At 46.6% G+C, this 16,660-nt stretch overlaps 2 protein-coding genes across 3 annotated transcripts; one reads left to right on the plus strand and one right to left on the minus strand.

The window, feature by feature from the left end:
* The first annotated feature begins 291 nt into the window (after window positions 1–291).
* Window positions 292–2,465, plus strand: LOC123168703 (probable aldo-keto reductase 1). The gene is made up of 7 exons (XM_044586571.1): window positions 292–508; window positions 601–768; window positions 844–1,053; window positions 1,174–1,346; window positions 1,444–1,540; window positions 1,620–1,773; window positions 2,091–2,465. Exons 1-7 carry the CDS (start codon window positions 437–439, stop codon window positions 2,264–2,266), a joined length of 1,050 nt encoding a protein of 349 aa, XP_044442506.1. The 5' UTR covers window positions 292–436; the 3' UTR covers window positions 2,267–2,465.
* A 47-nt stretch (window positions 2,466–2,512) lies between these two features.
* On the minus strand, window positions 2,513–6,725 carry LOC123168702 (pentatricopeptide repeat-containing protein OGR1, mitochondrial-like). Of its 2 annotated transcripts, XR_006484474.1 has the most exons (3): window positions 4,803–6,725; window positions 3,587–3,755; window positions 2,513–3,300 (listed from the first exon to the last, which is right to left on the minus strand). XR_006484474.1 is itself a non-coding variant. In XM_044586570.1 (2 exons), exons 1-2 carry the CDS (start codon window positions 6,673–6,675, stop codon window positions 4,737–4,739), a joined length of 1,908 nt encoding a protein of 635 aa, XP_044442505.1. In that variant the 5' UTR covers window positions 6,676–6,725; the 3' UTR covers window positions 4,445–4,736. The 2 variants fall into 2 exon arrangements, 1 of the variants encoding a protein (XP_044442505.1); XM_044586570.1 differs by lacking the exons at window positions 2,513–3,300; window positions 3,587–3,755 and having other exon boundaries at window positions 4,445–4,854; window positions 4,886–6,725.
* Between the last annotated feature and the right edge of the window lie 9,935 nt (window positions 6,726–16,660).

The following is a 16,660-nucleotide window of genomic DNA, read 5'->3' on the forward strand; positions in this document are numbered from 1 at the left end:
TAGATTAGGTATAGATATGAAAAAGGAAAGGATATGGCCCCCAAAAGTGGATTGTTTCCTCTCACTTTCGCACTACCCAAGTTAGTGAGAGCCACTATAGTATATACTCCCTCCGTTCATTATTGTAAGATGTTTTTAACTTTTATTCTAAATTCAGTGTATATGGACACGTTTTAATGTATTTATTCACTCAATTTAATTTGTGTGTAGTTCATATTAAAATATCCAAAACGTCTTGCTACCTATGCATAGGGAGGAGTGAACGGAGGAAGTACTATAAAATGCTCGAAGCTTGCTACCTTGCACATACGCTCAGTTGGCCACCCGAGTCACTGCTCACTGCTGCTAGTGCCCTGCAAGTTCCGGCAATATTCAGCACGGCGCTTCCGTCTCCGCCCCGGTGACTTGCTAGCTCGTCGACGGTCCTTGCTGCGCCATGGAGGAAACCCCGCTGCCACTGCCACTGCCATTGGTACCTCGCGTCAGGCTCGGCACCCAGGGCCTGGAGGTGATTTCTCCCTTGCCCTCTCCACCGATTAACTATCCTCTCTTCTTGTTGGGCACCGAATCTAACTAACGACCCAACGACGAGGCTAGCAGCTGTCTAAGCTGGGGTTCGGGTGCATGGGCCTGACGGGCTCCTACAACGCCCCGCTCGGCGACGACGCCGGCGCCGCCATCGTCGCACACGCCTTCCGCCGCGGCGTCACCTTCTTCGACACCTCCGACTTCTACGGCCCCCACACCAACGAGACGCTCCTCGGCAAGGTGTGCTCTGTCCACTGATTTACCTCCTTTGCAGTGCAGACTAATCAAGCGTGTGTCTGTCTTTGTGCACCACAGGCGCTGAAGCAGCTGCCGAGGGAGCAGGTGCAGGTGGCTACCAAGTTCGGGATCCAGCAGTACGCGTACGACGAGGGCACGGGCACCGTCTGCGGCCGGCCGGAGTACGTGCGCGCCTGCTGCGAGGCCAGCCTGCGCCGCCTCGGCGTCGACTACATCGACCTCTACTACCAGCACCGGGTCGACACCACCACCCCCATCGAGGACACGGTCTCCTCTCTCCTCATCAGTCCCTTCATCCTGTTAATAACTGTGTATACAATGCATGAGTGTTTTCACTGGTGCGGTTGCTCACTGTAATTCCTGTGCTGAGACGTGCTTCTTCTGCAGATCGGGGAGCTCAAGAAGCTGGTGGAGGAGGGGAAGGTCAGGTACATTGGGCTGTCGGAGGCGAGCCCCGACACCATCAGGCGTGCTCACGCCGTGCACCCGGTCTCCGCGGTGCAGATGGAGTGGTCTCTCTGGGCTCGTGACATCGAGCCCGAGATTGTGCCGCTCTGCAGGTTTATTTTCTGCATTGCAAATTATACATACTTGTGAGATCACCATGCATAATGGGCAGTCCAAAGTGATTCTTCTGCTTTTATCTATGGACACCAGGGAACTGGGGATTGGAATTGTTCCTTACAGCCCGATCGGCCGCGGGTTCTTCGGCGGAAGAGGAGTCACGGAGCAAGTGTCTGATGAATCCAATCTGGTACCGAGACAGTCAAATGCTTCATTTGCAGCAGTCAGTTCTTTTCAGTTACATAGGCTTTGCTGTATCTTTCTCACAGAAAAGGCACCCACGGTTTTCAGCAGAAAACCTGGAGAAGAACAAGCATCTCTATCTGAAAATGGAAGAACTAGCCAGGAAGCACCAGTGCAGCCCTGCTCAGCTAGCTTTAGCTTGGGTGCTGCATCAAGGAGATGATGTGGTTCCCATACCAGGTAAATGTTGCAGTCCCTTCTCATGTCACCAAGGGGGGTGGTTTTATTGAGATCATAATTCTCATAGAAGGCGGAAATGCTCAAGATCGTCTTTCTTGCATGCATTCTGGTAGAAGTGAAATATTTCAGTTGCAGTCCAGCTTTATTTGGCAATGAATTTACTCTACAGTTTGTCCTGATGTTTGAATACCTCCAAACATGTGCTAATTCATAATTCTTGTCACTTCCAAGTTCCAAACGTGTGCATTAGCAGTCAAGTCCATTTTTCCAGTAGACTGGAATTTGATCACTGATAAATATGCTCTCTAATTTCTCAGGGACAACAAAGATCAAGAACCTGGACTCCAACATTGACTCCTTAAAGATAAAGCTCACCGAAGATGACCTGAAAGAAATTAGCAGCCAGATACGTGAAGAAGATGTGGCCGGTGGAAGGAGTTATACTTCCTTGGCGCATACCAACTGGAACCATGCAGACACACCAAAGAAGTAAAACTACAAAAAACGGTGATATGTGAGAATAAAACAGCCATGCCATCTACTCCCTATCTGTTATCATGCTAAATGGTGCTGCCTGTACCATGTGAATCTTCCGTGTTAAATAATGTACTGCAAATAAGAACATGTGCACTCTCTCCAGGAATCATGTAAATTTCTGTCTGCGCGCATAACAAAAGACCGAGACTGCAAGACGTGATTTGCTGTGCCCGTCCATCTTGGATAAAAATATTAGAAACATTTGATAAAGACTGAACGTTACAAATATGTGTGAAAGATTGAACGGATAGAATAGCAGCACCTGAATTTATAGGTGGAGTAGATTGTTTAAAGTTGCACGGATAAAATGGAGGTGCCTGAATATAGAGGTGTGGTAGAATGGCATAGCGGCACATGTCCGGAATAAGCATTGAACATTCGAGGCCCATGGAGGTGCATGGTTCAGCCAAACATTTCTCACTGTATAATTTGCACAGCATCGACAGTAACTATGAGATCACAGGATCTTATCAGGTTTAGTGTCATGAACTCAAGCCTGATGCACATCTGATGCGGTCACCTCCACATGCTCCAGGCTCTCTTCCATTAAAGTAGAGGAGCTGCATTAGCTTTCAGGGACAGATGGTTTCAGCCCAGTAACATAAGACCCCAAACTTCATTTAACGTACTTTTACAATCTCTTCATAACTGAACTTACACAACAGCGGAGTGCACTGCATAAGCAGTAGCCCTGGTGACAAGGGATAGGCTTACAATTGACAACACCAATGCCGATTATGGTAGATGTTAAGTGGGCTGGTTAAGAGCCAATGGGGAGCTCTGACAACCAAAGCGATAGGTGGCACTCAATCCATGTGAATGTCTTTGAATGCATTTCGGTTGCGCCATTTCTGGACAACCAAGACTTCTGAGAAAGGGCAGGAGCATGGTAGACCAGAGACTTTGCATCAACTCTGAATATTGAAGCTTTGAGAGTGATCATCCTTTCCTCACTTTCATTCTTGCCCCTTTAACCTCTATTCTCCCCCACTGCAAGAGTAATCCAGCCCCATGCAACATTAGTTCTAACATTATCAAATGTCCAAACACTATCTAAATTTGCATAGATAATTACAGTACACAGTAAGAAATTCAGTACGAACATAGCTTCTTCAATGAACAGTTTGTGTTCATGTTTTTTCCATGAAGGAAATTTAGATACATGATAAACTTCATTACTTTGTCCGTAGAGTATGGCTGACTCGATTCGCCTTCACAACTCACAAGAGAAATGGAACTATCGCAATATTATACTGCCATGGAATAGCTGGCTTACCTTTACAAGAGCAGAATGCTTCTGGTTGGATGCATCGTATCTACAGATCTACTCATTTCTCATTGAATTTCTCTCATTCTTCCTTAAGGCTGTCTCTGTGCAGCCAACAACAAAACAATGAATGCCTCACCAGCGGCACCTTCGAATTGAATTAGCCGTCTACAAAGTGCTGCAAAGAGTTTCTGGACGTATCAGCATGCATAACAAAAAGTTATTGAAAACAATACCAAACTATGAGATGTGACAGATGCAACCTGCCAATTTACATATTCATCATAGAACATGATCTGCAATTCATGCTTGGATGAAAGGGACAATCAAACTTAGTGCATACTGAAAGCGGTTGGAACATACATAGGAAAAATAAGTCAACGAAAGAAGTTGCTTTTTTTCTTTTTGCGATCAGAGGAAAGAGGTTCCTTGATAGCTTAAATCTCCAGAAATATTCAAAGAAAACAATATCTTGTGGGTAAATCCATTTTGCATAGTGAAAACTCATACCTGCTGCTAATAAATTTGCTTTAAAAAATGACATGTCAACAGTGACATTTCTGAGAGAACATTATATGTTTTTAAATCTGTGCAACCGTGACTGTGCAGGACAAAATGGAGAAAGGAGCAAAAGGTTGTGTTCATAACAACCTCAAGCTATTTTGACTCCATTAAACACTATGGTCTTATGGCAGACAGCCTTCTACAAAAAAGAGTGTGAAGGAGGATCTTATTCTGCAGACTCAAAGACCTTATAAAATAATTGCATCCTCAAAAGGTTGGACATTTTGATATCAGATGAAGTCAATGGACATTAATATAAATAAGAACCATGAGTATAATATGGCACTGTAAGATTGTTAGGAGGAACTAGAAAGCAATGTAAAGGAAAATATTTTCCACAAATACGGAAATTTCTCTGGGCTCCCAGAACGGAAAAATATCATGAGCCCTATCCCACACACACCTGGTTGCTCTCTCTAATAGCACACCAGAATAACGCTAGTGCAAAGCTATTATCTGTTTACATCTTGTAGGTGTAATATCTGATGGCCTCTCAGTGATCATACACTTTAATGGACTGTGAACACTCATGTAGTAACACAAACACAGAGTAAAGTTCAAGCTCGTGGGGTTGAGTTCACTTGCAAGATTCTTCTCAAATGAAAGTTGAATCATACGAAGCGACACTTGCAAGCTGGGTTTGTATGAACTCCCGACAAACCTGTAGTCTGTTGATCTGTGAAGTTAGTGGCTCATTATCAACTCCATCAGCCCTGTAAATCACCGAACACACCAGTGTTTTACCAGTAATCGCTGCAAGAGCACTGCCCATCTTCAAACCGATGGAATCTTGCTCTATCCCGGATGATAATCACTCGGCCATAGGCTTTAGATATGAGCTTTGCCACTACATGACAGTCCCCACAGATTCGGAGATTTTTTATCACCCGCAGGGTCTCCCCAGGTGGCGTGGCAATCAACCCAAATGCAATGGCCAATTTTTCGCTATGATAGGACAATGCATACTGCTTCTCCTCCTCCCCGATGTCATGAAGCACATTGCTTGTTTCCGGCTCATATCCCAGCTCTCCTATTCTTGACATAATTTCCTCTAGCGCTCTGTAAATCTCCTGCAACCTTGGGTGCTCTTTATCACCATTAATGAACTTATGCATTACACCACTTATCTCTGTGTAGCTGAAGCCAGGTACTTTCCGCACATCATTGCTTCGCATGGTATCACGGACTCGACCAACATCTGCCCACCGTGCCTTGGACGCATATACATTGGAGAGGAGCACATAGTCACCATCAACATTTGAACCAAGCTTGGCAAGCTTTGTAGCAGCTAACTCCGCGAGCTCAACATCACCATGCGTCTTGGACGCACCCAGTAATGTCTGCCAGAGGACAATATCTGCAGGAAACGGCATGGACTTAATAGTATCATATGCCTCGGCAAGGCGGCCTGCACGGCCAAGAAGGTCCACAACAGTGCCATAGTGCTTTACATTAGGAGGAACCCTCATGCCATGAAAAACCCTGAGGCCGTCATCCACGAGCCCAGCATGGTTGCATCCGCACAACACAGCGATGTAGGTCACTTCGTCCGGCTCAATACATGTCGGCATTTCATCAAACAACTTGAGTGCATCACCCCCATGCCCATGCATGGAAATTGCTTGTATCGCAGTATTGTATGACACAAGTGTCCGGTCTTCTCGTTTGATGGAGTGGAACACTTCCAGCGCCCGGGCCAATGAACCGCACTTGGAGTACATGTCAATAAGTGCATTGCAAACACGAACATTGCCACTGACGCCCATTTTGCGAACAAACTCATGCACATACAATCCGTCCCGTAACGAGCCAATCTGTGCACACGCAGAAAGCGCGGCAACCATGGTCACCTCATTGGGTGCCTCCCTTGGTGGCAACTCCCGGAAGCTCCCTACCAGTCTGTGGAACAGCTTCAGGGCCAGGGTAGGCTCAGTCCCCTGAGCCAGCCCAGCAAGCAGCGCATTCCACGAGGCCACGTCGCGCACGGTCATTTCATCGAACACCTTCCGTGCGGACGCGAGGTCGTCGCATTTCGCATACGAGTCGACCAGCGTGGTGATCAGCCGCACGTCAGCCGTGCAGCCGAGGCGGAGGACGAGCGCGTGGAGCTGGAGGGTGGCGGGGCCGTCCGAGCACCGGGCGGAGGCCTTCAGCGCGAAGGAGAGGGAGAGCGCGTCGAGGCGGGGCCGCGGCGGGGACGGCGAGGGGAGGAGGCGGCCGGCGAGGAGGAGCAGCGAGCGCGCGGGGTGCGGGGAGGCGGCGAGGCCCCGGAGGGCGGCGTTGAGGTCGTTAGTGGCGGGGGACGGGAGGGAGCGGAGGAGGAGGAGGGCGTGCGGCAGCGCCGCGGCGTGCGCGGAGAGCGCGAGGCGGTCGAGGAAGCGGGCTCGGAGGGAGGGCTCGAAGTAGAGGCGGGCCGAGGTGATGAGCTGCGCGTGGAACTGCTTGTAGTGTGAGAGCGTGGTCAGGCAAGGGAGGACGGACTCCAGGTGCTGCGCCGCCGCCGCCGCCGTAGCCGTCGCCGGCGCGGGTGGCATTGTGGCTGGGGCGATGCTATGTGTCGCTCGTTGCGATCAATTGCGCCTCGCGTCGCTCACGACGCCAGCTCGAGTCGCACGCGACTACATAGGCTTGACCCAGCGCGCCGCAGAGCAAGCGCGCACGGTGAGTTTTATTTAATTTTTGTTCAATGTTTTTGATATAGCTTACCACTCTTGTCAAGTGGTGAGTTTTATTTAATTTTTTAAATATATATTTCGGTCTTTTTAGTTGGTCTTTTTTACATTCGGCTTATTGTTTTTTTAACATCAGTATAGACACAAGCGCTCATATACACGCGCATACACTCACCCCTATGAACGCACACACGCACATCCTACCCCTATAAGCACCTCCGAAAGACTGAGCCGACATATCATCTTGATATTTACGAAGTCACCGTAGGCGCCTCGTCGTCGGGAACGTCTCCTCCCACTGAATGCGCATCGCCGAAATCCTGAAATAAATCCATGAATAAATGCGAGATTTGAACTCTGGTGGGTTGGGGATACCACAGTCCCTCTAACCATCCAACCACAGGTTGGTTCGCCGGTTTCTTGTTTTCAGTGGTATCATTTCAATTAAAAAATAAAAAGTGTCCGTGCATTACAGAAATGTGCACAAAAATGAAAAATTGATCACGAATTGAAAACTATTCACAAATTTCAAAAAATTCATGAATTCAAAAAATGTTCAGAAATTTACAATATGTCCATGAATTCAAAAAATATTCACGAATTTGAAAATGTTTGCAATTTTTGTAAATGGCCGTGAATTCAAAAATCATGAATTCAAAAAAACACAATTTGAAAATGTCCATGAATTCAAAAAATCATGAATTAAAAATGCTTCCTGAATTTAAAAATGTTTGCTAATTCAAAAAAAACATGAATTTAAAAAAGGTTTGTCGGAAAAGATTCCGACAGATCCCTCGTAAGGGTATCCCGGCGTGGCGATTTAGGTCAAAGGGGAAACAGGAGATAGATTTACGCAGGTTCAGGTCTCCTTACGAGGTGAATCACTACTCCTGCTCGTGTATATTGCGATTGGGGTGTAGAAAGTACAGACCGAGCGATGCTAATGTGATTTATCGACCACCTCGGCCCCCGTTCATATAAGATACCGGGGCCACTAGGGTTACACAACCTAGCCACCTTTTTTTAGGGAAACATAACCTAGCCACCTACAACGATGGAGAGAGTTCTCCACGAATCCGGCTTCCTTCTCTTGAGCAGCAGGGCTTCAAAGTCTTCATTCCACAGAGCCCATGGGCCAACCTGATGCCTCAGGGCGGAAACGGCCTAGGGGCCTCGGGCCGCCCTAATTGGGTTGGAAACCGACAAGGTGACGCACCCCTAAGTCATAACACCATCAAAGTTCATGAATTTAAAACAAGTTCAAGAACTTGAAAAATATTCTGGAATTTAAAAATTGTCAAGTTTTTAAGAACAGGAAAAGGAAAAACATACAATAAAAATGAACAAAAAGAAAAAGGAAGAACAAAAAAATAAATTCAATAAATAAAAAACTGGCAAGATATCTAGAAAACCAGCACAGAAATACAAAGAAGGAAAAACGATGGAAGCTTCCAAAACCAATGGAATAACTACCCAAAACCGCTACAACACCTCCCACTCTCGCTAATGGGTCGGCCTGCTACGAATGCATGTGGTGAGCGAGCACTATCATATGTGTTGCTATAAGAGAAACATAGCATTTGTGTTGTGGTTGTACCAATTCGCCAGTTTCACTCGACTAAACCAGGAGAATATGTGGTGCACCGATGCGTGTAGTGCTACCGATACACCAAACTCACGTTGCATATTTTAAAATGTTCAAGAAAATCTAAAAATAATTAGGACATCCACACAACATTAATATAGGTTGTCACGAAGTTTCAAGTCAAAATTTGAAACATAGCTCTATTTTAAAAAAAATCAACATTGAATAGTACATAACATAAATTGGGCTTTAGATTTGGCCCATTACCACCTTGATGTCAAATTTCTTATTTTTGTATCTGAAGAAATGTTTCAAATTTTGATACGAAATTTTGTGACAACATATATTGATGTTGTGTCAATGTGCTAGATTTTTTATAGATTTTTTAAAATGTTCTACGACATCCGGTTTACCGGTGTACCGCTTGATATGTTTTGTTTTCTGACCTCCACCATATTATTACCATCTGAGCCTTACTCATCTTGCATCGGGCCTAATAGTACTTTAAATTCTTGTAAGCCCAACACTAGTATTCTTTTTGAAGGACAGCGGATCCTATTTCCCACATAGGGTGGGAAATTTCACATGCCTTTCTGCCACGGTTTTGGGGCGTTCTAAAACCTTTTGTAAACCATTTTTCTATTTTTTTTCTTTTAGTTTTTACCTTTTATTTTACATCACCAATGGGTGTGAAAGATGGTGGCCCGAGACCTTCTTCACTGTCCATTGTGCAAACGTGCATGGTAGTAATGCTCCCCATTGTTGAACTTGAATATGAACTATTTGCCTTGTTGGTAGTCATGTGGGAGGGAAGGAGGTGGTAAAGAGATGCAGTCTGCGAAGTTCCCCCTCAAACAACATGAATTATATAAATGAGGAGAGGCTTGAGGTAGGGGGCCTTTGCCCTCCCCCCCCCCCCCTCCATACTCTTTATCTTGTACCTATATTTAGCCTAGATTTACAAACTTTATATAGTCTTCTGTCGATACAAATCAAGAGGGAGGGAGGGGAGAGAGAGATGGATAGAGTGAGAGAGAGACGCACACACAACGACGGAGAGACAAAAGAGAAGGTTACATAGAGAGTAGGAGACACATAGAGAGAGAAAGAGGGATCACATCAATGAACTTGATCCTGAGAATTGTTGGGATCATAATCGATTTTTGCGATCTTGCATCCTCTCCAAAAGGTTCGAAAATATACAATATTTTTTCCTGATAGAAGGCAGAAGCTTTGGCCCGTCTCATTAATTAAAGAAGAGTTTAAAAACAAGGGTAAGAACCCAATGAACAATCGTATAAATGCAGTCAGAGTTACATAAGAAACTACTCTCGTGGCATCAAAGATGCTAAGTGTTTTGTTCTTGCCATTCCCCGTAGCATGACCTCAGTCTTGATGTGGGCACGCTGGAGCCCAACGTCGACGAAGCCTTTTGGTAAACCTGGCATTTCTCTTACAACCCATTTCCCATGATACAAGCATATGGCTAGTACAGCCAAACCCTTTCTTGAGTTTCCATTGACATTGATCACAGAGTGCCACCAATCTTTAACTGACTTGAAGTTGTCCCAGTCGTCAATGTTCATGTGTTGCAGCCACATCCATCTTCTATTTTTGTCCCAAATGCGCCTAGTTACAATTGAATAAAAATATGTGCTGCCATCTTTGGCTTCCTTTGGCACAATTAGCATAGCCGACAATTGGGCCAACCTCTCCGGTGCAATCAGATCCATAGTCCAAACTCGATATTTAATGATGACACACGCATAGCAATTATGCTTTGGTGGCGCCCAAATCTTTCAGACCTCTGGTTTCATGGGCGAATTGGTGATGTTCATTGACAAGGCCATATACACTACTGGAATCAACTTCTTTGCCGTCAGCTGGCGGACGGCAAAGAACTAGCTGATGGCGAAGGACCTCTTTACCGTATGCTGTCTCTTTGCCGTCAGCTGGCAGACGGCAAAGAGGCGACGGATGGCAAAATGCCAGATTCCAGTAGTGATAGGGCGAGAAGGTAGTGTACTCTCCCAAAGTGTTGTTGTTCATTTTTCAAAAGAAAAAAGTGGTGTTTTTTCCAAGCAATAGTGTCTATGTTATCCTCGCTAAGATTTATAACTTGTACTGATCTAGGGCTTACTGGATTCAGCGGGGACCAAAACACCAAGTATTTTTTAGAACAAAGCCTCCCATAGAAAAAGGGAAAAACACTATACATGCACTATGCTGGGAGGATGGATCCAGGTGCACTACAGATGACGAGATGAGGCAGATGGCGGCTTCATGTTATGATCATATTTTAACATCCAAGGGGTCTAAGGAGATGGCACGTGTGCTGCAACATATAGATGGCGTGGTGATAGGGGATATGAACACGGGGTTGAGTATGCCAGTCATTGAAAATGAAATTTAGAGGGATCTGCTTCAAATGGGGCCAACCAAGGTTCCGGGGCCGGATGGACTTCCGGCCATGTTCTAGCAATGCCACTGTGAGTTGTTTAGAGAGGATGTGTGCAAGGCAATTAAAGAATTTTTAGAAGGGAAAACATCGGATGGTTGTAATGATACAATCATTGTTATGATCCCAAAATTCGACTCACCGGAGTTGCTAACTCAGTTTCGGCCTATTAGCCTATGCAACATACTATATAAGATTACATACAAAGTTTTGGCAAACAGGTTAAAAGGGGTTCTTCTTGTTATGATCTCACAAGAGCATATTGTGTTTGTCCCTGGCAGGCTTATCACTTCTAATGTCATTGTGGCATATGAGTATGTACATGTGATTAGGATGAGGAAGAAAGTGTAATGTGCGGTCAAGCTAGATATGATGAAGGCGTATGGCAAGGTGGAGTGGATTTTTCTTGAGCATGTGATGCATGCTTTGGTTTTGCATAGGGGGTGGATGTGACGCCCGGATAATTAGTCTACAGTAATCACACCCTAATGGTGCCATGTCATCGCAATTATTTTTCTAAACCTCATTTTGTTCCAAACCGAATTCAAATTCAAATTAATAAAGTCAAGATATTATTTGTACAAACGGTAAAACAAAAATGTTCGCTGGGTTGCAAAAATTCACTTACTAATTTTCATGAATAATCCAACATTATTTGAAATATTAAATTGCCTCTAAACTATTTAAAACAGTAGCAAAACATTCCCAAATTAAATCATTCCTATTTAAACAAATTTTAAATGGATTCAAATAATCCTCAAACTTTTTGTGGCAGTGCAGTTTATTGCATAGTATTTATGTGGCTTAGTTCCACTTTTAACAAAAAGCAAGTGAGGCCAAATAAATTGCAAAACATTGGAGAAATACAAAAACAGGAAATAAAACATAGGAAATGTTAAGACAGAAGAAGGAAGGCCCAAGTGTGGACTAGGCAAGGCCCATCCCACACAACCCCCCGCACTCATCCCCAACCTCCTGCTACAGAGAGGCGGGGGGATCGTGGCGGGCATCCACGCCATGGCCGCGCCCCTGGGCGACGTGTCGGCGATCCCACGGCTTCCTGGGACGATAAGGCGTCGTCCCGTGCCCCTCCTCGAACCCTAGCTTCTTCTCCCCCTCTCCCCGCTCTCGCTCTCCCGTTACAGAAGCCGCCCGCCGCCACCTCGTCGATCCGGTGGCCACCGACCTCCCCGGCACCTAAGGAGACATCCAGCAGCCTCCTCGCGGTCGTCTCCTTCCTCTCCACCGAGGAACCCGAGTCGGGACGCTCCGCACGCTCGCCATCGCCGTCGTCTTCGCCCACGGCCGCCACATCTCGTCGACGGTTGCCGCTGCTCCGATCCGTCCCCGCGGCAACCGAGGTGTCCACAAGCCCCGGGGTGAGCTCCTTGACCGATTGCCCTCGTTTTCCCCTTCGATCCGTAGCCGTAGCCTTCGCCTTGTGCTCGCTGTAGTCGCCATGGCCGTAGCTTTGCGTCCGCGTACGAGCTCTTTAGCTCATGGCCGCGCCCTTGCCGGCCACCCGCGTCCGCGCCCTTGGTCCTGGGGTGAGCCCATGGCCCCCCTGCCCGCTGTTACTGCTACCTGCTGATGCTCCCTGCTACCGCTCTCTGCTGCTGGCTGCTCATGCGCTGACCTTGGCTGTGGCCGTTGCCATGGCCGAGCGCCCCTGTTCTCTATGCGTGTGTGTGTGTGTGTGTTGTGTGCATCCAGCGTGTGTGTGTAAGTGTGTGCGTGGTGGCCGCAGGCTCTCTGGATGAGGCCGGCTTCTTAGTCAGCTAATTAGTGCTCCTACTAGTTAGACTAATTAGTGGTTAGGTTTAGTGCAAATAACATGTGGACCCTCAGTAATAGTTAAAAGATAAATTTAGATTTAAAATATCTAAGGCCATGACATGTGGACCCTACCTCACCTTTTTACCAGTCAAAGTGAAATGGTTGACCAGCCCCCCGGTCCCATTGTCATACACATAGGCTAGAGTAACACTAGGTAACAAAAGGTTTTGCTGTTTTATTCTCGAATTAAACAAATTCCAAAATGTTTAAATCTTAGAAAATTAATATAAAATAATCCGTAACTCGGATGAAAATGTTTTCCACATGAAAGTTGCTCAGAACGACGAGACGAATCCGAATACGCAGCCTGTTCGTCAGCCACACGTCACTAGCATAGCGAACCTGCAACATTTCACCTCCGGTTCATCTGTCCGAAAACGCGAAACACCGGGGATACTTTCCCGGATGTTTCCCCCTTTCGCTGGTATCACCTACTACCGCGTTAGGCCACACCTAGCAGCGCTCATTGTCATGTCTTGCATCGTCATGTTTATGTTTGCATTATATTTATTGTTTCTTCCCCCTCTTCTCTCGGTAGACTATGAGACCGACGTTGCCCCTGCCCCGTTCGACTACGGAGTTGACGACCCCTCCTTCTTGCCAGAGCAACCAGGCAAGCCCCCCCTTGATCATCAGATATCGCCTATTCTTCTCTATACTGCTTGCATTAGAGTAGTGTAGCATGTTACTGCTTTCGGTTAATCATATTCTGATGCATAGCCTGTCATTGTTGCTACAGTTGTTACCCTTACCTGCTATCCTACTGCTTAGTATAGGATGCTAGTGTTCCATCAGTGGCCCTACACTCTTGTCCGTCTGCCATGCTATACTATCGGGCCGTGATCACTAGGGAGGTGATCACGGGTATATACTTTATACTTTATATACATGACACATGTGGTGGCTAAAGTCGGGTCAGCTCGTTGAGTACCCGCAAGTGATTCTGATGAGGGGGCTGAAAGGACAGGTGGCTCCATCCCGGTAGAGGTGGGCCTGGGTTCCTGACGGCCCCCGGCTGTTACTTTGTGGTGGAGCGACAGGGCAGGTTGAGACCACCTAGGAGAGAGGTGGGCCTGGCCCTGGTCGGCGTCCGCGGATACTTAAAAATAACACGCTTAACGAGATCTTGGTATTTGATCCGAGTCTGGCCACTGGCCTATACGCACTAACCAACTACGCGGAAACATTTATGGGCACTCGACGTCGTGGTAGCAGCCGAAGCCTTCGTGACGTCAGCGACGAAGCGGCGCGCGCCGGATTGGACTGGAACGTGCTAGGCTAGGTCTGCTTCCGGCCGCCCTCGCAACGTGCAGGTGTGCAATGGGCGATGGGCCCAGACCCCTGCGCCATAGGATTTAGACCGGCGTGCTGACCTCTCTGTTGTGCCTAGGTGGGGCTGCGACGTGTTGATCTTCCGCGGCCGGGCATGACCCAGAAAAGTGTGTCCGGCCAAATGGGATCGAGCGTGTTGGGTTATATGGTGCACCCCTGTAGGGAAGTTTATCTATTCGAATAGCCGTGTCCCTCGGTAAAAGGACGACCCGGAGTTGTACCTTGACCTTATGACAACTATAACCGGATACTTAATAAAACACACCCTTTCAAGTGCCAGATACAACCCGGTGATCGCTCTCTAACAGGGCGACGAGGAAGGGATCGCCGGGTAGGATTATGCTATGCGATGCTACTTGGTGAACTTACCATCTACTCTCTTCTACATGCTGCAAGATGGAGGTGGCCAGAAGCTTAGTCTTCGACAGGATTAGCTATCCCCCTCTTATTCTGGCATTCTGCAGTTCAGTCCACCGATATGGCCCTTTACACATATACCCATGCATATGTAGTGTAGCTCCTTGCTTGCGAGTACTTTGGATGAGTACTCACGGTTGCTTTTCTCCCTCTTTTCCCCTTTCTATACCTGGTTGTCGCAACCAGATGCTGGAGTCCAGGAGCTAGAGATCCCGAGGATGATTCTACATGGAGTTCGGCTTCGAGGAGTAGTTAGGAGGTCCCAGGCAGGAGGCCTTGCCTTTTCGATCGTTGCTACTTTTGTGCTAGCCTTCTTAAGGCAATTTGTTTAACTTATGTCTGTACTCAGATATTGTTGCTTCCGCTGACTCGTCTATGATCGAGCACTTGTATTCGAGCCCTCGAGGCCCCTGGCTTGTATTATGATGCTTGTATGACTTATTTATATTTAAGAGTTGTGTTGTGATATCTTTCCGTGAGTCCCTGATCTTGATCGTACACGTTTGTGTGCATGATTAGTGTACGATTGAATCGGGGGCGTCACAGTGGATTCAAATGGTTATGCCTTGTGTCACATCAAGATCTTTCTCTGTGAAGCTAAATGGTGGCTCTCATGCAGGCTTATGCCGTTGAGAGGGTTGCAGCAGGGGGGCCCACTCTCCCCGTCCTTATTTTTGGTCTGCGTGGAAGGCTTCTCTGCTTTACTGAGGAATGCCTGAAGTATGAATGATATAAAAGGAGTCTCTTTTGGGATCACTGGCCCCATAGTAACTCACATGTTTTTTGGCTGATGATAGTGTTGTTTTCTGGAGGGTTTCCAAACAAACTTTGAAGCACTGCATAATATTTTGCATGACTATGAGGTGGCTTCGGGACAAAAGGTTAACTTGCAAAAATCATCTATCTTCTTTGGGAACAGAATCAGAGAGGAGGACAAAGCAACTCTCAAACAAGTCATCGAAATTGATTCCTGAGGCACTTAGTGAGAGGTATCTTGGCCTCCCAACACTGGTTTGAAGGTCAAAAGATGGGACTTTTGAGCTCAAGCATGTCAGGGGGTGTGCTAGCGACAAGGTTGTTGGATGGAAAGGCCAAGGTATCTCAAAAGCTGCTAGGAAGTGTTAGTCAAATATTTGTTTCAGTCAACATCAACTTACACCATGCGATGTTTTGAAATCACAAAGAAAATGTGTTGGAACCTATCTTCGATCTCTTTGAACTTCTGGTGGGGTGCAGCTGTGCACTGGATTGCATGGGACAATAGGTGTACTCGGAAACACAAGGGGGTCCCTTTGTTTTGAAGATCATGCAGCTTTCAACCAAGCACTTCTAGCTAAGAAAGCATGGTGGCTTTTGTAGGTTCCTTTGTCCTTATGTGTGCGTGTTCTAAAAGTGTGATATTTTGAGGAGGGTAATATTTTAAATGCCACATGCCCGAGTGGTGGCTCGTTCACCTTCCATACCATTCTTCATGGATGGGTCCTGCTACAAGAGGGGCTCATATGGAGAATCCGAGATGGATTTGCGATAAAAGTTCATCATGATAATTAGATCCTGAGGAAAGGGTGTCTACAACCACCGAGCCAGGACTATGTGCATGGGATATCACATGTGAGTGATCTTTTGACCGAACAAGGGGATGATTTGAATCGAGAGAAAGTGGATACATGCTCTCACCCAATGATACACATGACATCTTGCTGATTGTGGTGGGCCCCCCTATATATTATATAGCCTCGAACTGCACTAAAGATGGTCAATTTTCTGTCAAATCAGCATACCATCTTTGTATAGCTATGAACTGCATGAAGAACGGATAGTCGGAGTCTTCTTCGTCGGTTGTAAATCACAAGGGTTGGCTTGGCCTGTGGGACACAACGACGCCAAACAAAGCAAAAATTCAAACATGGTGTTTGATGTGTAACGGCCTTGATGTTGGTGCCGAGCTTCTCCGTAGAAGGATCAAAGAGAGAGTGTTTTCTGCTGAGTGTGGTAGGGAGGAGACAGTGTACCACATGTTTTGGGAGTGACCACATTCGGCTTTGTTTTGGAAATTCTTATGCTCGGAATTGGGAGCTGCGGCGAAAATCCCATTGGTTACAGCTAGCTCTTAGAGTGTGCTCGCAAGCTAGATGTTGTCATGGTTCGGTGAAGCATCGGAGGAGGAGAGAGAGTGATGGTGCAGGGCCTTTACGCACTTTGGCTAGCCAGGAACGAGA

The sequence above is a fragment of the Triticum aestivum genome, chromosome 7D (assembly GCF_018294505.1).
Source record: "Triticum aestivum cultivar Chinese Spring chromosome 7D, IWGSC CS RefSeq v2.1, whole genome shotgun sequence".
Lineage (NCBI taxonomy): Eukaryota > Viridiplantae > Streptophyta > Magnoliopsida > Poales > Poaceae > Triticum > Triticum aestivum.

Bases quoted from the DNA above. Each gene is read 5' to 3' on its own strand.
- LOC123168703 (XM_044586571.1), top strand. From the start codon at position 437: ATGGAGGAAACCCCGCTGCCACTGCCACTGCCATTGGTACCTCGCGTC. The intron at 769-843 runs GTGTGCTCTGTC...TGTGCACCACAG, and splicing joins ACGAGACGCTCCTCGGCAAG to GCGCTGAAGCAGCTGCCGAG. The intron at 1,541-1,619 runs GTACCGAGACAG...TCTTTCTCACAG, and splicing joins TGTCTGATGAATCCAATCTG to AAAAGGCACCCACGGTTTTC.
- LOC123168702 (XM_044586570.1), bottom strand. From the start codon at position 6,675: ATGCCACCCGCGCCGGCGACGGCTACGGCGGCGGCGGCGGCGCAGCAC. The intron at 4,855-4,885 runs GTAAAACACTGG...GGTGATTTACAG, and splicing joins TGCTCTTGCAGCGATTACTG to GGCTGATGGAGTTGATAATG.